General features: G+C 41.4%; 1 protein-coding gene across 2 annotated transcripts; it reads right to left on the minus strand.

Annotated features, from left to right (window-relative positions):
* Positions 1-4,914: 4,914 nt before the first annotated feature.
* LOC115037663 (bromo adjacent homology domain-containing 1 protein) lies at positions 4,915-24,528 on the minus strand. Of its 2 annotated transcripts, none has more exons than XM_029496343.1 (7): positions 23,966-24,528; positions 9,993-11,786; positions 8,845-9,203; positions 8,354-8,513; positions 8,147-8,226; positions 6,884-6,975; positions 4,915-6,528 (listed from the first exon to the last, which is right to left on the minus strand). In XM_029496343.1, the coding sequence occupies exons 2-7, from the start codon at positions 11,764-11,766 to the stop codon at positions 6,339-6,341; spliced, it is 2,655 nt and encodes an 884-aa protein (XP_029352203.1). In that variant the 5' UTR covers positions 11,767-11,786; positions 23,966-24,528; the 3' UTR covers positions 4,915-6,338. The 2 variants fall into 2 exon arrangements, with proteins under 2 accessions (XP_029352203.1, XP_029352202.1); XM_029496342.1 differs by lacking the exon at positions 23,966-24,528 and adding an exon at positions 16,568-16,751.

Genomic DNA, 24,528 nt, shown 5'->3' on the forward strand with positions numbered 1-24,528 from the left:
TGGCCACATAGCGGAAGTGGTCTCTTCACCAGGACATAAAAAAAAAAAAAAAAATTGCTTTGCACATTTCTTTTCCTGGTGTCTCACAAAATCATACAATGAAATAAAAGCTGGTAAAGCACTGACTACAGACTGTGATCAACTAGGAACATGGCATAATTTCATTCTAATTAAAAAAAAGGAGATTATAGTTTTGTACATCTCACTCTTGTTATTCCTTTCTTTTTCTCTTTGTAATATGACTCCCCCCATTTGTATAAATTTTTTATAAATGCTGTGGTAGAAGTATTCAGTATTTCCACTTCAGTAAACTTAGACAATACTAGTAAACAGTACTAGCAAGTTAAATTGCAGCACTGAAAATATGTTTGAAAGGACAATTTTTAAGGTATATATAAAAATAAATGTGGTCATGGTGCTGAAGAATAATTCCTGAATGTTTTAAAATAGTTTTTATTATTGATGAATCAATTAGTTTTTGTGTATCTTACTGGTGCTCCTAATAGTACTGATTTAATCCATTTATGTACTGTTGGGTAGCTTAATCCTTGGCTTTGCGTCATATTTCAATAAGTAATTTATGTAAGACTTGAAGATGCAACACACTGTTTATCACAATATTTACCTCTGAATTGTATAGCAGTACAAGTAGCAATAAAGTAGAATTAAAGCACCTTAAAATTGTACTAGAGTGAATGCCATAGTTTCTGTCTTTCTATGGAGGTATTGTTGATTTTCACAGAATTAAACCCACAGAACATTAGTGGTTTGTGTAAATATCGGTTTCAAAATGATTATCATTGTGTTACCATAGCTGTGATGGCACGATTCACAAGGAGTTACAAGAGTCTCTCCTGTGTCTTGGTTTTAAAATGCTATATATAAAGAGGTTGTGTAGACAGAGTTTATAATCCCAAAACAGGCCAGTGCACCTGAGAGGTGTCTGAGGTGAAAGTGTGAGGGTCGGCATATTAGTATGAGACAGTAATCATCCTCTCTGGTTGTGGTTGTGCCTGTGTGTGTGTGTTGTGCATTCCTAATGCCTTGCGGCCCGCCCAGAGGATAAAGGCCACAGGCAGATAATGACCCTGCAGACTGAGATGGTGTGTGGAGAAGGAAACATGGGAGAGGGTTGACCTCTGTATCTTGTTGTTTTAAAAATCAACTGGGTAGTCTATGTGCTGGTTAGTACTTCAATGCAGAAGTCACAGAGAGTCTGACCCTAACCTGTGAGTGCATTCTCACCACTGACCTCCTGTGGGAAATGTACTGCGTAACAAGGAAGGAAACTCAGTGACCTATGGAATACATGCAGGAGATCAGTTTACCTTTATAATGTACACACACTGAATTTAGATGTCTGTCAGAAGGACAGAACTTAACCTGTTGTACTTTCAGGACATCAAAGAAACATTAGCTCTCTAAAGTCCTTTTGAAAGTTTGCTGCTGTCTAAAATATTTAAGATACTGTTGGAACACCTTAAAGATTTAGTTCACTAAACCAAAAATGAATGTGAAATAAAAATCCACAGACAGAACTTTCACAAAGGACTTAAAATTTATAAATATTTTTTCCAATGGAACATTAAATCAGTAGGGATGTTATATCTTCCAAAAAAAAAAAAAAAAAAAAAAATCCAAGAGATTTTCAGAGAGCTTGACAAAGTGACAATAATCTTATAGCCTACACACAATCGCTTCTCTATTCCAAAAAACTAGACTTTACTGTATATCCCCTTCTTTCGAAATATACCAAAATATATGTCGACAATAAGCATCAATACAGATCACAGAGAAAGCTGAATCTCATGGGTTGGTCAGGTGCTTTTGTTTTGACTCATGGAGTGAACACACTTCCTGTGTGGCATCGGTATAAAGTCACTCAGTATTTGACCCTTGCCACTGTGGGCACCACACATACACTGGAGCTACTTTCTCCTGAGTGCCGGCCCTGGCCAGTTGACATGGTAACAGAGGATCCAACTGTGTCCATGCAAAGCTGCTAGGAAATTAAGTTACGTAAATAATAACATTCAATCCAGTCCAAGCTCTGTGCAGGGATGGCCAGCACTTGGGAGGATGACTCATGGCAACCTCCTCACTGAGCTGTGAACCTCCAGGAGGTTCCTGCATCCCTCTCTATAGCCAAACGATAACAGAGTAAGGCAGAAGGACACGGAGAGGAAACTGTTGAACCGCGGTGGGACATAGCCCTAAGACCACTCTGCACAGGAAGGAGTCCTGCCCTCTAGGGGCCAAACAACATCAATGCACATCTGGGAGAAAGGCAATGGTGACCAGTTGACTAGGCTGGAGGGAGAACTTGTTCAGGAAGTCCCTTGTTTGAGCACACATTAGTTTTAGTAAAAAGGAAATACTTCGGTACATTGGGAAAACCAATGAGATTAGGAGCTGTGTGAGAAATTTATTAAATGAAATTTTAAAAAGGACCTTCATAGGTATATTTTTTCTTTTCTTTTTCTTTGGACCCACCAAAAAAAAAAAAAATCTGCAAAAACCCTGTCTTGAATAATATATTTATTAATAAAAATATCAACTTTAAGGCTCAATTTTTTTTTTTATGTACTTAGGAACCAAAAAAAAAATTCAATACACACATGAGAAGAAACAAAAAATAGCCCTCCTTCTCTCCCAAATATATGGACCATCCATATAGAACTAAAACCAAAGATATACAGATTTGGACCTCTTCTGACCACCTAAACCATTAATTTTCATATAATCCCAAATTTCTGCCTCTTACTTCAAACTGAATTTAGAGAAGCTAAACTCATTTTAGATCAGGACCCGAGACCGGATCTCGTACCTGGATATCAGAGGACGTCTCGTCCTGTCTCATTTGTACAGTCTCTAAATCTTCCCTGCTAGGATGGATCAATAAAGGCTCAGGTGACCATGTAGCCATGGCATTCTCCCAGATGGCACATTAAGGTCAGTCAAATTGGAGAGCTTGAAGTGCCACAGGTCTCAGGACAATCTTGACTTTGTAAATATCTTAAAGGGGTTCAAATGTTTGCCTGTGATTTGTGTCACCTTCTGCTCTCCTGTCTGTCAGGGTGTGCTTTGGTCTGGACTCCACCCTGACAATTAAATGACATAAAGTAAACACAACATCTCAACATCTGCCACTTAATCACTTAATCTCTAAACTCATAAATTACAAATACAAAGAAATCATTTCAATCCTGGAGCACAAAGAAACATGATAATCAATTAGACATTTCCAAATAAGTTAAATTGAAATCTTGATATATTGTATTGTTTACTCCATTTAAATATTTTTTTCTTACTTTAAATATAATTATTACAGATCTTGCAAAAATACTACACTGTGCATTGGCTGTCTGCTTGTTTAAAGAGTGCCCGGTGCTTCCTGGATTCAGATATGTACATTTCATTAGAAATCACCTGGAGGGGAGTTTCTCGCTGCTTAATATCAACAACCTCAGGTTACATAATGGCATCAACTTCCCCTCATTCTTCTCTTTCTTTCATTCGGTCAAATCTCAATTAACACTGTGAGGATTTAAAACTAATTTGAAATAAAACAAAAAATAATGCATATTCTTTTTCTTGATTTGTTAAGTTCATTTTCCAAAAATAGTAAGTCTAAAAATATATTGCATATGCCATCTTAGGAAATTGACATAATAAAATATTCTTAATAACGAGAAATTCTAAAGTAGGAGAATATATATTACCTCTTTGAAGAATCTGGGCATTAATAGAAATTAAAAAGGAAAAAAAACAAAAACCAATGAGCAGGATCTGATTTTTTTGTTCTGGGTTAGGGAGTTTCTCTGCTCAAAGTTAGAGATGGCTTTAAAGGTTTAAAAACTTTTACGGCTTATCCAATGTTGACAATTAGGGGAATTGCTGTGTAGGAAAGCAATCGGGTACTCTTTATGTTTTTAAAAAGGTACACACACTCCGAGACTACTTATTTCTGAGTGACAGTAAAACACTTGCAGGTTAAAAGGCAATGAAGGAGTGTGGTTTAAAATGCACCACAACTCAGTTAACTATCCAACACCTTCCCCCCACTCAATCCCACCCACCCCCACCCCCTCAGATCGTTAATCAAAATACATGCCTAACATGGTGCTATGTTGGTCCACACAGGGAGTTGGGCCCCATCCAGACGCCATGTTGAACTCTAATCACATTAGCAGTGTGGATACATACATCATACATACATATATACTGTATATTTATATAAGTATGTCAGCTGATCCTTAAAAAAGAAAGAAAAAAAAAATCGCGCAATCGACTCCTTTACGGGTAAAATAACAGAAATATACAGTTTGTACTGACAAAAGCAGCCATGACATCTTCACCATTTCCTTCTCCACAACAGAAAAACACATAAATCATACACAGTATGTTCCCCCGGGGAGATATTAGTAGCTAGAACAAAAAATATGTTTGTTGTAATTAAGGAATGGATTAGTGCAATATAATAAGGGAATGAGGGCAGAAGTGCTGAGAAGAAGAAGAAGAAGTGTCAGGAAGGAGACAGGGATTCTGGCTTGTGTGGCATCCTTTGGTTTGTCTTGGCGGGGGGAGAAATCTGTGTGGGTGTAGAATCAAAATGGCTGAACAGAAATTTCCCAGATGGCGTGACACTTTAGGACGCAAGGTGAGCCACTAGAGCACAGCAGGTCGACAACATGAAAAGTGCACTGTGTTTCTAACCAGTGTAGAGCTGCAACAATTAGTCCATTAAAGGAAGTTAGTCTGTCACTATTTTGACACTAATGAGTTGCATTTTTAATGGAAAATGCCAAAACAAGGATGGTTTTGGGCTTCTAAATGAGAAGCTTTTTCTCAATCAACATGAATATCTTTGGGTAACCTGTTGGTCTGAAGGATAGTGTGTTTTTTTTTTTTTTAAATCACCTTGCAGACAACACAAGAAACAGACAATTCATCGTTCGTTGCAGCCCTAACCAGTGCATTTTCAATCTGTGTCTCTAGTGATCATGTCACAGCTGTCAACATAACCCTCTTCCTTGGGACAACTGTAAACTCATTCTACTGTTTCCTAGTCATATGTGGTGAGACTAGCTGCCTAAAGGTCTACCTGCAAGTCATAAGGCAAGTCACAGGGAATAGCAAAGGCTAAAATTTACAACAAAAAGTAAAGTAAAAACAAAACAAACAAAAAAAGACAGACGACTGTTTTCTTCTTGGTTGGCCTGCACAGGTCTAAGGAGTCTCAACTCCTTACAAGGTTACTCTCCATTGGATCTTTGAAAGAGCATACAACAAAGTTTCTTCAAAAAAGGGGCTGTGTCTGAGATAAAAAATGAGTTTGAAGAGCCAGGTGTGTGTGTGTGACTTCATTAATAGAATCGGTTTCAGTGTCCTGACCCCACCCTAAAGAAGCCCTGCTCTAGCCCCAAGTTCTGTTTGGAAAGATCTGTCTCAAATACCCCCTGTCAGGTACAGTACTTTAGTTTGCGCAGAGATGAAAATGTTTCAATCAGTGTCAGTGTGCTGTGGAACATGGGAGAGCGGACAAGGAGAAAGCTCCACTTCTTCTACAGCTGCTTGTTTGGTTTGATTGCCTGAAAGCCTCCTTAAAAAACCATGACATTTATCCATTTATCCACACTGACAACACTCATTCTTCCACTCTCTCTTTCACAAACACTCACACGGTCACAAACTCAAATCAGGAGAAATAAAACAGCACTCTCTATTAGCTGCTGCTTCGCCCTGGCTGGTTGAACACCGTTAACACTGAGCTGACAGTACAGGCTTGTGTTCCCCGGAAGCACCTTAGTGACGGACCATCCCAGAGCCATTGGCTTACAAATGGAACAAACATGATTGTTGTGCTAAGATGCTTTGGGGAAAATGCAGTCCTGACAGTTCAGCCTGGTGTGTAGTGTTCCACACACACACACACACACACACACACACACACACACACACACACACACACACACACACACACACACACACACACACACACACACACAACATTTTCCATGTAACCTCAGAGTGTTGCAGAAACGTTTGAGAACTCCAAGCTGACAACAGAAAGCCCCTTCCTCACTTTTCCAAACCAGAAAATATTGGTGCTCTGAGATGGATTGTAACCCCTACTGTAGTCAACAAAAGGGATCTGTGCTTCATAACATGTCACAAATACAATTTGTGTCATCTCTCCCTCACCATCATCCCCCTTCCCTCTGCTCCTGGGGTCCCTGGCAGAAAAGACAAGGGAGTTCAGTCCTTCAGCTCCCCCGATGAGCAGAGGGGGGAGCGCTGTGATGACTAATTCATAGATCTGGCAGCCCCTTTACCCTCTACTGCAAGTTCTTTAGGATGCGTCCGTAGCGGAAGTCGTAGACGTGCCGGCAGAGATACACCAGCTCGGGGTCGACATCAGTGGGCACACAGCGGTGGGAAGGGGGGGCGAAGTCGGGCCGGCAGGGCACCATGCTGGCACTGCCAGGTGGGGCACCTTCAGCACGCCGCTTCACCAAGGCACAAAATCTAGGATGGGGGGAAACAATTAAAAAAAAAAATAAGACTACTGGCTGTAAAATTAGGAATAAATCCAATATATTTATACAACTGCGTCATTATTAGAACAGAGGAAGCAACTGAAATTGAAACATATATTTGCAAATTATGTCTAGGTAAAGGTTCATGGCCTGGTGTTCTGGTGTCCGTAACTGCCATGTCATGGATGTGTGATAAGAGTTAGAAAAACTGTCTTCTGTATCTCAGAAGCTAAGGTGTTAATTTAAAAGAAAGACTGCAAACTCTCTAAATAGACTTTCTGTTAATGACTACTGCTTTTGTCTGCCTTGTGTGTGTGCGCATGTGTGTATGTGTGTGTACTCACCTACAGTACTGGGCTAGTGGGAGAACATAGCATCTGTCTTCTATGCAGGCCACACTATTTTCATCCTGATGCCGAGAGGCAAAAATCTCATTCTGAAACCAACAGTGGGTGTACAATGTCACATCATCACAATTGCTTCCTATTGTGCAGACTGAAGGCTGAAGAAGTGACGACACTTTTCTGCTGTGAGCACACAGGGAACCATAATTGTTCATGTAGAGTAGGACTGTGCCTCTGTGTTTCTACCCTAGCCATCACACACAGGCAAACACGGAAATCCTGTTCTGTTCAACACATGCTTTAGGCTTCCATTGTAAACAGAAGCATGAGGAATGCGTCACTTTCTAACGGTGAACTTTTGGTCTCAGACTGAAGTGGCACAGGTATCATCATCTGGTTTCGTGGTTACACTGAAGCGCTAAGCAGCTATCAGCAGTACCAGCTCTGCTGAGGGAAAGATAATTGTGTCTACAACACTTGTGCATAGTCAGTGTCAGCTGTGGGAAGCCAAAGTCTTCAATATTAAACCATATAGTGACATTGTAAGCTTAATAAGCACATCATACAAGCAAAATATGTCACACACAATATAGCAATATAACTGTTCAATAATCCAAGACACTGTCAAAGCTCATTGCTCGTTGTTATAAAATGTTTAGCTCATCCTGCTTCTTTTTAGAGCTTATTGTAGGTTTTACATCACTGCTCAGTTTGTCTTGACAAAGACATCAGAGAAATTCTGAAATAAAATATTAATCGTGGGAAAATGGAACTATGAAATAATAACATTGCATTTTTCAATCATAACTGCTTCAACTGAACAAAAATAACTTGTACCAAAACCTGCATTTTCTGCGTGGAAGGAAGAGGAAATTTCGTTAAATTGAGCTAAACTTTTACATGATGAAATTATTTACGAATTGAAGAAAGAATTTTAAGGTTGGGACAATATTTATTTATATGTTTTTTTTCCCTATAATGTCTCATTTATATATTTAATATTGCCCCTTAGGGCCTCAAACTGAACTAAATAAATAATTCTATGGTAAATTAATCAAACTAAATATTTTTCACTACCTTTTGGTTCACAAGGAAGTCATTAATCCCTCATTGCTTTATTAAACACATCCTCTTTCATAATATGTGTTTAGAATTCAAACTGTTAAACACTGTTAAACACAGTTTAACAGTTGTTCATCTGCACAACTGTCGTTTAACCACAGCGAAAAATGAAACCTCGGCTCAGTTCCACTGGAGCCTCACCTCACAGTGTGCACTGGGATCTCGGCCTCCCTGGGTGTGCTCAGGTCGGTAGTACCAGAAAAGACTCATCATCAGCTCTCCTGAGGCAGCAAATTGAGACACAGAGCACACACATAGGTACAGGTAAACAACCTTGGCCATATGTCCCTTTACCCATCCATGCACACAATCCATCATATCTAACAATCATCTCATCATCTTCTTTACCTGTTTTGGGGTCCTCCCACAGTGCTGATATCTTGGCAACATATGGGAGGGATTTTTTCCTGGGGCCTGATCGTAGCAGCACAGTGTCTCTGACATGAATCACTTCACCATCCCTCTCGACTCCTTCATAACACTGCCGCAGGGCCGTCTCATCCTCTCCCTGGCGCAGACATATACACAGACACACACACAAGTACACACCGACAAGGACAGATATAATTCTCATTATGAAGACAAAAAGGAATCTGTCACACAAAGCTGCTCGGTCAAAACACAATTATCTTTTCACCCTGAAGTACTGTTTTGTTTTGGGCTGTTTTTAGGTTTTTTTTTGTGTCCCTGTGTGTAGATATTTAGATTTCTACTACCAATATATTCTCCGTTAGTGCCAAATCCAAGAGCAGTCTAACTGGTGACAGACAACTGAAGAAGAAGCTCTCTAATCAGTAACTCAGCATCATAGTACACACGTGCATTTATAAATAACTTACCGCAATGAAGACCTCCCGCTCTGTGGGAATCCCAACAGGTCGCCAGCCGTTGGTGGCACGTCTGCGGCTGACTTTCTTTTGTTTGGTGCTGCCGAGACTTGGCACGGGTGATGGCTGTTTCTGGGGCAGCCGCGTGCGGCCCATTGGCAGGGAGCCATTAGGGGGCTTGGTGGTCTTTGGGCATTCTCTGGCGAGCTTTAGCCTGGCCTGGGGCTTGTCCCGGCCCGACAAGGGGGCCAGCAAGTGGGGTTTACTCTGGGTAGAAGTGGGCACGCTGGATAGAGGGCAGTTGGAGATGGGCATTGAGGGAGGAACCAGAAGAGAGGGGCTGTGGTCACCCTGAGGGGAGGAGTAACCCTCTGAAAAGTTAAAGGTAAGAGTTAGACTTTTAAATAAAACGGCAAGAAAGCAATTCATTTTTAAAATCATGTTTGCACTTGAAGTCAGACACTAACTGCTCACCTAAATGAAAAACTGATTATCTTAAAAAATATGCTGAGAAATTTTGTTTCTGCACATGGTCTGGTTTCACCAGAAACAAGCAGTTTCTTAAAGGTTACACTAACCTTAAAATGGGAAAATTACACAGTCCCTCCCTTGGGGGACTTACAAGCAACCTGCTTCCTTATCTCACTCATCAGTCCTTCTATATATATCGCGGATGTTACAGAAAATTTTACATATGAGACTCCTTATCAAGAAAAAAAAAAAATGGAGAAAAGATTCAGGCTATGAACACTTATAAAGTTCATACCAAGAAAAAGACAACAAAATAACAGAAATGTTCACACTTTCACAACCAGCTCGAGGCACAAATTTAACAACAAAGGAATCTTACATTCTGTGCGAATGAAAGTAGAGAAACTGAGATAAGAGTGGTTAAATCACAACTTTACAAAGAGGCCTTCAGACCGGTGAGGCGCAATAACAATGAATTGGCCATCAAACTCTCCATCCTACTGAAAATACTTTTATTTAACAGTTAATATAAACTTATATTCAAAGTCAGTGTAGATAGGGTTTCACTGACCCTTTTAGCCTTTGGTAGCTGCTTATTTGAATGTCTTTCTTAGATTGGACAGCATGAGCAAGCTTACAAGTACAAGTACATCCATTTTTGGTTCCAGAAATCTCAATTTTCCACTGACCTGTTTTGATGCTGTGTGTGCATCCAGTGCATCCTGTGCTGAAAGAACAAGCCCTGCTGGTGACGGGAGGCATGGATCTGTAGGTGTAGCCACTGATCCCACAGGCGTCACCATAGCAAGGCGAAGCCACAGAGTTGCAGTAGGCAGGGTGAGACAACCCCGAGCTGTGGGACACCCGTGGACCCAGCAGCTTGGAACCAGTCATCCGATTAGGGCACAGACTGGAAGGGCCAAAGTTCAGAGGTCGCGAGGCCAGGGTTGGGGACGTGGTTCCAGTGTGTGTTGGGTGGGTGATGTGGACGTAGTAGCTGGAGAAGCAGTGGTCAGCGGTGCAGAGGCAGGGATGGGGGCTGAGGGTCAGGGCTGTATGTGGGTGGGAATGGGTCAGGGACGGTGAGCTCACGAGGCACTCGCGCTTCACAGGGGTCATGGCTGTGTTCAGAGACTGATCATCTGATTCTCCATAGGGCTGCTGGCCCAGGAAGAAGGCCAAGCGGTGGCAGTATTCCATTGAGCCCTCTGGGGGACAGCAGTAATATGGGCTCAGTTCTGTCTCCAGCTGCTCCTCCTTCACTTGCTTCAGCGGGTAGGCTAGCATGCTGCGTGACTGGTAGCCCGGTTTGGTCAGTCTATGGGTGCAGCTGCCAGTCTCCCACTCCACTTTGGGCTCAAAATCTGCCTTCTTCTTGCAGGCTCTGCAGCCATTGTGCAGGGCAGGGGCCCTTTTCCCCTTCTGCTTTTGTGATCGCCCCTTGTGTTTGAGTTTGACTCTGCAGTGCTGTTTTGGGTTGGAGATTACAGCTGGCGCCTTGGAGTCTGATGTGATAGTTGCCGTGGGTGCAGCTTTGACTCTCTGCTTACTGGTAGCTGAAGAGCTGGTTAACTTCAGCAGGGCCGCAGCATTGAGTCCAGCCAATCTTCTGGGGGTGGGAGCATTCAGGCTCTCCTGACTCATCCCCCTGCTCTCATGACCCCTGCTGACTTTGGCCTTCTTGACTGGCTTAGAGCTTTGGCACAGTTCAAGTCTATGAGACGTGGAGACTTTACTGATGTGGGCACGCGAAGCCTTCAGACCTCCAGGGACACCACTACTGGCTGACTCTGCGTCAGGGGAAACCCCTCCATTTGTGGGTTCTTCCTGTCTCCTGGCCTGTTTAGCCACTGGCTGAGGGTCAGTCGCTCTTTCAAGCAGTAGACTGTTCACTGCCTCAGCATTGAGAGAGGCCAGTCGTCGCTTGCGTGGTTGTAAGACATGAATACACTCACCATAACTTGGGCTGACCGACTTTGATTTGTTTTTTGTTGACTTCTTTGCCACTTTTCTTTTACAACTTTTCCCTTTTTTGGATTTGCCTTTCAGGGACAAATGCCGGCATGCATTGTTTCCTCCCCTTTCTTCAGAACTCTCCTTTTTGCGGACACTTTCTTCCAATCTGGTGAGGAGGACATGGCAGCTGAGTCCTTCCTCATTTGAACCTCCAGCTCTCCCCCGCAGGGGATACAACTTCCTATCTCGCTTCTTGTCGCGCCGCCGGTCAAGTTTTCGGTTCTGATTGGATTTTTCTTTTTGGCCTCTCTTGTGAGTCATCCTCTTGGCCACGTCTTTCCCTTTTTTGATGATTTCACTTATCTTCTTTGTCCTGCCAAATCGTAGTGCTCGTTCAGGCCAGGTGTCACCCATGGTGCCACCATGTGGCCAAAGAGTACTGTTGTTCCACCCCTCAGAACCACTGCCACTCTGTCTGAGGGAACCTTTCTGCCTTGCGTGAGTCATCACATTCTTCTCCACTGGACCTAGAGATAACAGACCACCAAGTGATGAAAAGTGTAGAATGTCCTAGTTTGACCATGTCCTCACAATGGAGGACACCAACCGTTAGGTATATAGTACTTCACATTACTCGCAAACAAAGCTGTTAATTGGATCAATGAAGACCTGGTTCAGTATTGCACATGTTCGTATCTTATAACATCTTCATACCTTCTGTTTCTTCTACTCTCACATTCACCGCACTTCTGACTACAATGACTCATCAGAGCAGGACCGAAGGTTCAGGTCAGCCATTCAAGGAGCAGTAAGTGGTGCATTAACAGCTAATCGGGGACCATTAACATGAACTTGAACATAATTCTTGACATGACTGAGGAAGATAAACTAGACAAAGCTGGGAGGTTGTTTGGTTTTGTGGAAAGTACTATGGCACAAAGAAAATGAAAACAAAAGAAGCAAACAGACATTGATGATGTCACTTATCTTAGATTTAAATACATCGGCAACATCTGATTCAAGTAGAGTAGATGCCATGATCAATAGCTCAAGCTACTGTACACCTGTTTACTCTCATTATAGCATGCTTGTGTGTGTGCTGCATTGAGGAAACCGATGCACTCGTTCATTCACACACTCATTGCCTTATCATGTAGTGCGCACACAAAATGCAAATAACAGCTTGTTAAGGCCATTTGTTTAAATGTTTTGTCTTAAATGTTTAGTCTAAAAAGAAAATGTCAAAAGGTGTCACTACAACACTGAACTCCACTGAGGAAAATAAGACAAATAAACAGGCCAACTAAATGCCTATTCAGAACAAGTGATATGTTAAGCACATTAATTTCATGGCTTCAAAATAATCACTGTCCGCGATAAGTAGAAGACGAGGATCTCATTCACACATCTACTGTATATTACAACATAAATATTCCCAGTGCTCATTGTGAAATCATTTAGCAATTAAGCTTACAATCAGCAGCAAACAACCAACTTGGGAGTATTTGTGAAAACACATAAAAAGAAAGCCCGCAAAGATAAGCAACAAAAGAATAAATGGTAAAGCTGCATATTTTTATAGCGGAGGTCATAAAGATTTGTCGTCTGCTTAATGAACTGGGTAATCTAAGATCTGTTCACAAAACTGTACATACAGTATATTCTGCAGCACAGAGAAAAACACTTAATATAATTATACATCTTTCAACTTTTCTTTGCTCAAACTCCAATGACCACCCCACCATTTAATTTCCACAATTAAGTATAACTACTTTAAGAGAATCCCCTCTTACAGACTATAGACCTGCATATTAGTGCTTTTGAAGTTTTAAAAGCCACCTCAGCTAAGTGTACAGTACAGCTCCTATCAATGCCACCAGTTTATCACCTGAAAAATTTAAAGCAATTATCCCATGTCTAGATGTGGGAATCTCTTTGGGTTTTTTTTTTTTTTTAGAACTTCCACTGACTTCTCTGAAGCTTTGACACACTTGAGACCAGAGATTTTGACTCAGCTGAGGCCTAACAAGATTTTTCAGACATGTTTGACTTTGTCTGCCGCAGTCTGACTGGGCCTGTGCAGCGTGAAGACGGCCCACGGCTGGCATGTGTAGGTGATGGCAGCACTAGTTTAGCTCCAGGGTTAATGAAAACTGAAGATTACCAAGAGTTGGGATTTCTTATTTGGTCAGATAAATGGTTGTAGAAATTGGTCAAAAACTTAAAGGGAAAGAACCAAGTAATACCAAATACACTCCACTTTCTTTCAAGGCATTGAAAACTAAATATTAATGAGTAATAGCTTTTATATCTCCAAACAAACAAAGTAACAAAAGATAAACAGAATGGAACTCATTTTTGTTACTGATAAGTGACGTGCTAGCCCTCATCTTGCCTTTGCCCTGACATTGTTGAATCTAGATGGGGCTTCTAGATCTAAATCAGTTTCTTCATCTGATATTACTGAATGGGACTGATATTCAATCCCTGACAGGAATCGAATCTTCACTTCATATTTAACAATCAAATCTCTATTTGTACGATAGCTTAAAGTAGCTTTCTGACATCCAAACAATATTTTCTACAGACACAGCTTCACTTCAAAAGCCTTGATACTAAGCTGGGTCACTGCTGGGAAGTGTAGGTGGGGAAACGCTTAAAGAAATAACCTGTAAGATTTTATCTCAGTGGCAGCGCTCTTGCCAAATAGCAATTTGGCTCTTTAAGAACAGTCAGGCCTGGTGATCCTCGGGAAGTAATTTTGCATTTATACAGAGATCAATAGCCCTGTGCTTTATCTTTAATTGGTTAGAAAACAGATCATCAGTTCCTCTCAAGAGCATCAAATAGGAGGCTCACCAGGATCCCATTTTATGACAACACTTTCATGATCTCTTTTGACTCTTGTGTGCAAAACAGCAACCCTCATGGTTTTAAATAATGATTCAACGGCATCAGGACACACAAGTGAAATTCCATTGCAATTTTTTTTTCTTTTGCCACTTCTGGAATAGTGTTTGAATTTTAGTAAGTCTCTTTGAAACGCAGACAGTAATGTGTCACACAATACCAAGTGGTCACACCAAACAAGAGTGTACCACACACATTCAAAAACACAGTGAGTGTCATTGAGGATATTACGTCAACATGGAGGCCTATTTGAGATAACAAGCCATAAGTTCAATTCATTAGCAATGTAGTTCCTAAACCATGGATATGGATCACCTCACTGGACCTAAAGATAAATCTGAGGGGTCAATAGGAGATAAGAGATGGCTCAGCTGATACTGATACACAGGTTAAAAATGTATTTTACACTTAAAACGAGTGAATGAACAGTGAAGGGTGTTTTACAAGACACTGGTATTTATAAGGTGCTCTGGTGCAGATGTGTTGCAAACAGATATTTTAAGTTTTTATTTATGTCTTAGCACCTCCTATAGATCATCCATAACGGGAGTATATAGACCAGGTGTAACTTGGGTATTAGTTTCTAAATAAACCTTCAGCTATTTCAGAGAGTTTCATAAAAGCACTTTGTGCAAGATAGTTTTACTGTATTTTATTTTTACAGGGCACATTTAAAGTATTCAAATTTAAATTACTATAAAACACCCACAGAAAATGTACTATGCTGAAAATCAGACCTATAGTTCCTCTCCTGTAATCCTTAACACACACACACGCAAACCCAAACTGTGTGTGAAGGGAAAGTTTCCCTCTCTTTTAGACTCTCCAAATGGACTGCATGAATGCTTTCAGGTGAGCTGAATAATCTTTACTTTTACAGTCAGAAAAGTATGATATAGGAAGAACATGTAAACTTATTTAGTTGGAACCAAATTTCTGACATTGTTGAAATAATATATTTTTAACAATTATAACAAATGCTTTTTAAAGGAAAGGCAGCTTTAGGATTGATCTTAAATTAGCATGTTTGTGTGAAACCAGCTCAGGCACCATTACTGTTCATAAAGAGATCAAGAGATCAAGAGTCTTTATTTGTCACATGTGGATGTACAAGTACACCCTCAGTGTACCTGTACAAGCATCCCTGTGCAAACTGTACACAGCTTAATAAATGTATCACTGCTACATTTTCAGCCCAAAATAAATGCAAAAAATAATGCTGAAACAAGTAGACACTGAAATGCCTTCCTTTTCTCTTCCAACATATACCACATCTTGTTAAAAAAAAAAAAAAAAACAAACTAAAAATACACTATCCACCCACTTTTCTTTTAGACACCTCTCTCAGCTCTATCATTCTGATAGTCCCTATTTTGTTTCCCTTTTCTAAAAAGCCTCTAAAAATCCTTGAAAGAAGCAGCCTCTGTGAGGGACAGATCTCTTTTGGGCTGCACTGTTCACAAATAATGCAACAAGGTCTTTGTGCCTCGTTTTCAAGGGTCACAAGGCAGGCAGGTTGAGGAAACACTGCATTATCCAGCCCATAAACAACATGGGAGACACCTGGCAGAATAAAGCTCAAACTCCACATCCAGATCACATGGTTTTTAACAATGGCTGTGCATACAACAGCCACACCGCCTCTTGCGCCGGTATTACACCTGTAATGAATCCGTCAGCCACTTCTTTCTTTCTTTCTTTCGTTGTTTTGGGTTCCAACTTTCAGGCAGATCCAGCAGCAGGGAGGCAGAAAACAAACAAGCGGCAGCGACCCTTTGCGTGTCACTGCTGGTGACAGGCAGGTTCAACACGAGGCGCCTGGCATGTTGGGTTTTATCGGGAGGAGATAAAAAAGACTGCAAGAATTTCAAACATTAGGTCAGTGTCTTCCTTCTGGGACTTGCATCGCAGCCTTGGGCTTGATCTACAACACCATCCGCATACACGCATACATTTAGACTCCGGGTGGCTGAGGAATACAGTAGGATGGGATACAGTACAGCCTGACGTAGCCTGCCCATCTGAAGTAGCCAGCCAGGCTCTAAATATGGGCTGAGAGAGGAGGGGGGCTACCCCGACACACACACACACAACAGGCAAAATAAAGGGCAGTCACCCCTCCTAATAGCCTCGCATTTAGCGAACGGATTCCTCTTTACCGACACGGCGGCTGTGCTGGTCAGAGTCCGGCCGGAGCCCGGGGAGGATCGGGCACGTAGCGGCAGCTCAGCGATTCGCTTCTGGTGCACGAAGCGAGAAAATGGGCTCTGCGCTCCCCTCTGGACGCCTGGGCAGTCGGAGCAACTTCAAACATTCAGGGCGAAATAGCAACCCCCCACCCCCCCAAAAAAAAATAAAATAAATAAAATAAAAAATAAATATGAAGAAGGTAACTTACGGCTAGCCGACACGCTCGCCCTCCTCCGCCAGCCGGGAAGCCGTCGAAGAACCGTGCGGGGAGGAGGGGAGGGGAGGTGAAGCCGGACTGGTGCGATGGCAGAGCTCCGTAACTGGGAGAGCTGGGGAGGAGTGGAAGAGAGGACGGTCGGTGGCGCTGCCTGCGAGATGTGTGTTGCTCTTCCTGGTTGGGCTTCCACCGATTTGCACAAAACTTCATCTGAACCAATTGCCACACGGACCCGCTTCGCTTGACACCCGCGTCCTCCAATGACGGACAAACAGCTGCTTGTTGTGGAGCGACGAGGAGAAACTCAATATTTACGAAATCCGAGGTAACTTGGTCTGCACTACGCTGAATGCACGCATCGCTAACATCATGGGCGATGGATGTTACTGCCACCCCTCCTCACTCCACCCCCCACCGCGACAGACAGAGAGACAGACAGACAGACAGACGGACGGACGGACAGACAGGCGGACACACTGTCATTTGTCGTGACCAAACAGAGACCAGTTAACCAGTCTGATAAAAAAAAACAACAACAACAACAAACAAACACAAATAAATTAATAATTGAAAAAGAGAAAAACACGTGCATTAAAATCCACGTGAAAGGTGAAGCGGGAGGAAGACATTAAAAACCAGCATGTGGTGCACAATGACATGAAGTTTTTAAATGCCCTCCCCCATCCTTAACAAAGTTCAGGATGGCCATGTGAGGGAAAGATAATGTGCACAAAGCTCACTTTCAGTCCAATCTCGATCACAGACAATGGGCTTTAAGGGGTTAAATTATTTTAAACTCTGTAAAAAAAACTGATGTGTTACAGTAAATGGAGGCCACAACCAGCTGGAAACGAGATGAACCAATTAGGCTACAGATCAAGTTCAACCACTAACAACAGAGAGGAAACAGACCCAGTGACGGTGGCCTAGGACTCAGCTCTTAACAGAAGGACAAGAGGTAACATCACACTGTCAACTCAGAATCAATGCCTTTAAGATTTTATCGCAGTAATTACTCAGGAGTTTTAGCTGTAAAATATTCAACAATTTAGCATTTAATTGACATGTAAAACCATCTTTGCTGTTAGAGACGGTGAAAGTGGAGCCAGTCTGAAATATTTCATGTGGCTACAGTTTATCTGTGACAACCAGGTTTTATATGACGGCAGAAGATTTGATAAATCACAAGACATCCTCTTTATCGTGTTTAAAACTCTGCAAATATTTCACTTCTTCAGTGAACAGTTTACTAAATACATATACCTGTCATTTTTATTTAGCAGAAAATGGCTATAATCAAGTGGAGGGCAAGTCTCCTAGATTAAAATGTGAGTTCAGTCCTTAGTTACTCTTCACCGCTGCTTTCTATGTGTAGGGATGGAGAGGCCCTGCAGATTACTCTGTTTGTGACAATGTTGTGCATTGCATGTGACAAAGTACACTGCACTAAAAGAAGAATAGGGAACTAGGCTCTGGAGTGATGAGGGCTGCAGCATATGGTTTATAATCAGACCTTTTTTAATAAGGTGCAAGCTCTATTGTTTTGACATAGAGCAGAGAAAGAAGAGGCAGCAGCAGTGCTGATTAAATTGTCTGCACCCTATGAACAGATGTCTCCCATAGGCTGGATAAACTTCTGGGTGTTGCTTGTCATAGTGCTGTACAGTAATGTCCACATTGCCGCAGCCTTATGTTACTGCGCCTTATTAAAATGCTTTCATCAGTTCATATTGTGCCTCCTGACAGTGCTTGGCACTGATTGGAAACATTAGTCAACATATCTATGAAATTAAGTAGCAATCAATCTTTTACTACTTATATTTGGCACCCATTTATACTGACTTGACTTCAAGTTTGTCTTTCAGTTGGACCACAATAATGGCAAGTTAAGCTTGTTCTCCATCTTTCTTGCACACAACCCTGCCTTGTGCAGCAGAGAAACTGCAAAGCAGTCTGAAAAGATTTAGATAACCACAAGAGTCTTGGTTTCTCTGCTTTTTAAAAAGACTCATTATTTGCAAGCAATATAACATCTATCTCTTTTAATTGCTGCTGGTTTGTAAGGAGCATTGACTAGTGTTGTTCATTAGACTCAAGAAGGGTTTGGAAGGCTTTTTTTTCCCCCAGATGTTATGTAATCTGCAGGAATCAGAACCTGCCATCAATGTAGGCAGCCACTCCAACCTAATCCAAACCCCAGACTTTTATTTTAAATGGCATGAAATGGTGATGAAAGTCAGAAAAGCCTAGAGCTGAGTTATACACTTCGTTCAATGAAAGAGTTGAATACACAGTTATGTCAATTCAGTCTCTTCAACAAAGGCACCTGTTACAGGTGGAGCGTTTTTGTACAATGAGAAAGAAGCTCAAGTGATTGTCACATTGTTCGACAACCCCCCTCCAAAAAAATAAAAAATAAAAAGAGAAGAAGCTGATTCAATCATTTCTATTATAATGTTAAAATGGACCCTATATTTTTGGACTTTAAGAGGAATTTATATTTTTAACTATGCTATAATAGGGATTTAATAAGAGCACATATCTGCTAAAACTGTACATCTACAAATTAAAGGGTTGGTATTGATTAGTCAACAGGACTGAGGTTATCATTAGATAATGCAAGTAACATTTTATATTTTAACTGACACCAAATCCAAAAATCTACACTCTGCAAGCATGAAAAACAGCAGCAGAAGCTTGGATTCATGAAGCCTACAATAGCTTCTTACAGGAACCAGTTTTTACAGCAGACACATTCACAGCATCATTTGTTGTGCATCTTCACACTCAGCATGTTTGTAACATGCATAATCCCAGTAGCCACAGGGATGGTGTTCACTTCGAATGATTTTGCAGCAAACGTTTCCCCATCGAACACCAATATCCACCAACAACACAAGCAGCTGTGGCGCTGGAAGGTAAGGATGTGGAGGCAATATGATCAACTGGTCACACACCAGTTTAAGTCACATACCGGACCAAAATATTATATATAGACAATGAATCCACTGCAAACTGTCCAGAATAAAAATTACAACAAACTAGTGGAAATAGTAGGGTATTCCAGTACTTTACAGCCGAATAAGTTATTTTGGCCAATAGCGCCTTAACCATGAAGACAATATTTCCCTAGAGCCCAATAATTATTGATTAATGCCTTCATCTTCTACCACTTATCAATTTCCGGGTCGCAGGGAGTGCTGGAGCCAATCCCAGCTCACATTGGGCAAGGGCAGGGTACACCCTAAACAGGTCACCAGTCCATCACAGGGCCAACACACAGAGACAGACAGAAATAAACAACCACTCAGACCTACAACCAATTTAGAGTCACCATTTAACCTACACATGGATGTCTTTATACTGTGGGGGGAAACTGGAGGAAACCTGCACAGGCACAGGGAGAACATGCAAACTCCACACAGAAAGGCCCCAGGACCGAAGGCTCAAACCTGCAACCTTCTTGTTGTGAGGCAACAGCGCTAACCACTTTGCTGCCATATTGCCCGCCCAATAATTAGATAGGTCATTCAAGTTCAAAGACCGAGCTAAACTCAAGAAGGTGTCAGGCCAGGAGAATTTCTGCAAGTGCTACGCTTTACAACGTCAAGCATGGTTGAAGAAAGCTTGATAGTTGCCAGAGAGGTGAGCATAAATGTAATGCCGAGCTGGTGTTCGTTTTTTTTTTTCCTTCATAGAAGCTGACGAGTGATGGATGGTGGAGAAGCTGTTTACACTGTAGGAGTTTCAAGACCCAGGTCTGTGGATGTTTTGAGATTCTGGATATGATAGAATCACTTACAATCACTGTGAATCATCTCTGACACAGCCTCTATTCCCCACAGTGAAGATAACGGCAATTTTTCACAGCTACTTTTCAGGTTTGCCGTTTTGAACAGACAACACAGTTTGATTGTGTGAGAAATATGACTGTAATTTAAACTTTTCATTAATTTGTGTTGTGATTTATTTTATAATTTATAACAAGAAGAAACAGCTGTACTTTCAAAAGCATATACAAGATATGTCAGGACATTTTGAAGAAGAAAAAAAAAAAAAAAAAAACTCAGTTCACAAAACACTGTCCTTTCAATTAGACGTACTCTACAAATTCTGTTCATTTACATCCTTAAACAAGATCCTCAAGATCTTTAATGTTTGTTAAAAGTATGATTATTAAGTGTCTTATTCACTAATATGAATTGGTGAGAGAGTACTCAAGATCCTCATACTGTAAGTGGAGTGAGTGGTGAAGTTTTTTTTTCCCCCTTTCTAGTTTGTCACAAGAAAAGCAGAGAGATTGTCCCACTTCTCGTTGCCATTTCAAACTGACAGACACATAAAAGCCTCTAGTTACTGTGGACCCAGAGTATGGCAGGGCATTAAAGATTTATTTAATAATCAGAGCTGAGCCTTTATAGTTAGAAGGCCACTGTGGGTTAATTATGAAATTAAACATACTGCTGTGTAAAAGGACAGTGCTACATACTTTAAATTTTCACATTGCTCACAAGGTCAAGAACAGGCAATGATGGCGAAATATACAAAGAAATATGTAAAATAAAAAGCATTAATGTGTTAATAGTCGAGCAGATGTTATGACTTCAGATAATTGAACTCATACGTGGTGTATAAGTTTAATGTTACCTCAGGATAATAACAGCAGATGAATACAAACAAGCCTGTTCCAATGAAACCAACCAACCACGACATCAGTCTGGCCCCTTGTCTGCAGGTACTCTTGTGTGGAGTTGCTTGAATGACAGTGTAAACACGCATGGATGCACAAAATATTCTAGTGTTAGCACCCAAATCAAATTTACGGTCACTAAAACAAGTCTGGAACCTGTAAGACTTCAATCACAAAGAGATTCAAAACTGATTTTTTCTGTGCACAGGAAAAACAAAGTTAGTCAGTAGTAAATGATTGGTAGAGTTAGTACAACTGCATGGTAACATTATGCTACCCTATAATCAAATACAAAACTCTCAATATGATACAGTTTTACTGAAAATCAATGAAACAACACAACACTCTACATTATACTGGACAAAAGATTTGTAATGTCTCCCCAGGAACCACTTCTGTGGTAATTCTGTTAATTCTGCTAACAGGAGAGTAAAGTTAAAAGACAAAGTAATAATGAAAATCACTAATTGAATATAAGAAAATAATGTGTGGATGTGTATAATATCCAAACCAGGAAAATCCACAACTGTTTCTTATGGCCAATCTTTCATGATGATTTAACCATTAGATTTGTATGTTGGCAGGAATCCGGTGCTAATTCACAGTGAATTGCTTTCACAGTCACGGTTCAGTTATTAGTCCAGTATGGATATTTAATGATAGGTCTAGGTGTGAGTCATTAAAACACTTATATATTCTGTTTTATGACATTTATTATGGTTAAGGTGGGGTGCAATCCTTTGGATGAAAAAGAAAACATGGTGGAAAGAGCAATATGTGGTGAGGTCTGCCGAAGAAACTGAAGATTAATGTTCAACTACAATAAACTACTGTGGCCTGGCAGATCCTTTTTCTCATCTACTCTGCAGGACAACTTCATAGCGGCTTTGAGTAATGAGACTTGGCAGGGAAAAAAGGAAAAAAAAAAATAATAAAAAAAAAACAAAAAAACACTTGTGATAATGTGAACAAGGGAGAATTTAATTCACATCTAATATCATTTATTCAATCATACAATGAACTACAAGTGCTAAAAACTTCTCCTTTAACTTTACAACCACAACCCTGCACTTTTTCTGACATTAAGCCAGCCCATCATTCCCTAGTTCGGCAGTCGATGAACTCATCAACTGCAGTGCAAGATAACTAAGAACGAACAAACCAAGTTCTGTTTGCACTACATTTCAAATTAAATAATGTGCTTGTATCCAGCTATATTTTCATGACTGCGGTAAACATTAGATACTTCACTGATGGCACTTAAGTTTGTGAGCATCCTGTAGTTTTTCACCTTTCAGACATCTATAAATAGTCAGGAATTATCCACCCACAATGTCACATGCCATTTCATTTAAATAACTGACTGAGGCCCAAAGACGTTTTACCTATATGTCACAGTAAAGGGATGATTTAATCCTAATTCAAAATAATGAACAGCAATTTGTGCAGAAGAACTTTTCCATACATTTCATTTGATCAATTATCTTACAACCCTAAAGATTTTAGGTCGGGGAGGGAGAGGCATTTTCTGCAGGTGCAGTGCTTGGTGTTAATTTTATTTAGCAAAGTTTGTATATTAATACTATTTACCGCTTCTAAGTAGCAGTTTTAGGGTGTTTCTGTCTAACAGAACATCCACACATGGATGTGTTAAGAATCTAAAAACTTCTTCATAGCTCAGAGCTGATCAGATTCTTGAATAATGTTTGTTTCATACACTTACATATTATATAGACAATGTGTGGAGTTTAAATAAAGATATTGGATTTGGCCATAAACAAATGATGTCATTTTATCAGAACTTCCACAGTACAGTCCAATAAATTTTCAGTGAAGCACCTCTACTTCCTTGAACACTTTGCTATTTGAAGGTTTTCAACATTGTGATGTTGCAACTATCACTTGCTGACAAGTCCAAGTCTCAGGCAGAGGGGGTGGAGGGCATCTTTGATAATAGCATCATCCTTTATGAGCTCATTGCCTTTATGACCTAACTGGAAAACTGTGATGTGGGCTAATTGCTTTGGCATTTGTGAAGCCTCCTCATTTACTACCAGAGCAAAGCAACTGCCCCCCACCACCCCACCCCACTTTGACTCCCTCTCAGCTCAGTCTGTTCAAGGCCCAATATGAATCTGAATCACAGAGAGAGAAAATCATATTCCCAAGAAAAGCCACAGCCTGTCAGGACCATGAAGTTTGTTGCCACTCATGATGGGTGCGCAAGAACACATCCTAATCTACACGTCAACACACAGTTCTGAGCATACAAACCTACACACACACACACACACAGTGGGGCTGATATCCAGGTGAACACAAATCGCATCCATCCAGCCAAACATAATATTAGTGAGCTCAGAGTCTGCTGTGTCCCTATCACTGACCCTGTTTCAGTCTATTACACGGACGGAGCAGTAGACTGGTGGCTGCTGCCGGTGCTGGTGGAGGAGAAGGGGGACTAAGATAACACACATTGTACGGCCAGTCCGACAGAGTACCACTCCCTGGGAATCTCCTTCATGATCATGGCCATTATCTGCCCCTGCAACGTCCCCCAGACATGACTAAAAACAGACATGCAAAAAAGAGGAACCCCCCGTCACAAAAAAACCTGCTCTGCCTTTATTAAAAAACTGAAGGAAAGAAAGAAAGAGGGGCCGCTCCATGAGGAAAGATAACGTGGAATAGCCACTTACCGTACCGTGGCTCCCTCCGTGTTGTTGCCACCGTCTCGCCTCTTCGGCACCTTGTTTTCCCAAAAAGCTCGGTCAGGAGAGCCCGCCTCGTCCGGCTGTTTAACCGATGCTGCTCAACTGGAGCAAATAATCGCGACCGTCGCCGACGTTTGGCCTCTCAGCCGGACTGAAGACCTTTTAACATCGACGAGAAAAGACGAGCGAACAACTCTCTTCTCACAAGAGGAGGCAACGCTGCTCTCCGACACGAGCAAGGCGGAGGGGGGGGGGGTTGCTCGGGCTTGTTATTTCCTCCTGGCCCATCCACAAGCCCCGAGAGCCGCCGGCGGCCGGAGGGTCAGCAGCCCGCACACACGGCGCTGATATCCGTCACTTGGCATTAACACGGAGCGCAGCTTTCAGTTTGCGCACCAGGCAGTGTGTTGCTGCTCAACAACAACTAGCGGCACAACATGACTGACTGACTGCAGCGCTGACAGACTGGAGGGCCGTCCCCCTTTTCCACACGTGCAAAGTCAAGAAATCCTCGACAAAAGTCACCCACATAAACGCGCGCACACACA

This window comes from Echeneis naucrates, chromosome 24, assembly GCF_900963305.1.
Source record: "Echeneis naucrates chromosome 24, fEcheNa1.1, whole genome shotgun sequence".
NCBI lineage: Eukaryota > Metazoa > Chordata > Actinopteri > Carangiformes > Echeneidae > Echeneis > Echeneis naucrates.

Coding starts and splice junctions, on each gene's coding strand:
- LOC115037663 (XM_029496343.1), bottom strand. CDS start 11,766: ATGACTCACGCAAGGCAGAAAGGTTCCCTCAGACAGAGTGGCAGTGGT. Junction 8,514..8,844: donor AGCGGGAGGTCTTCATTGCG/GTAAGTTATTTA, acceptor TGTCTGCGCCAG/GGAGAGGATGAGACGGCCCT. Junction 8,227..8,353: donor GTGGGAGGACCCCAAAACAG/GTAAAGAAGATG, acceptor TTGCTGCCTCAG/GAGAGCTGATGATGAGTCTT.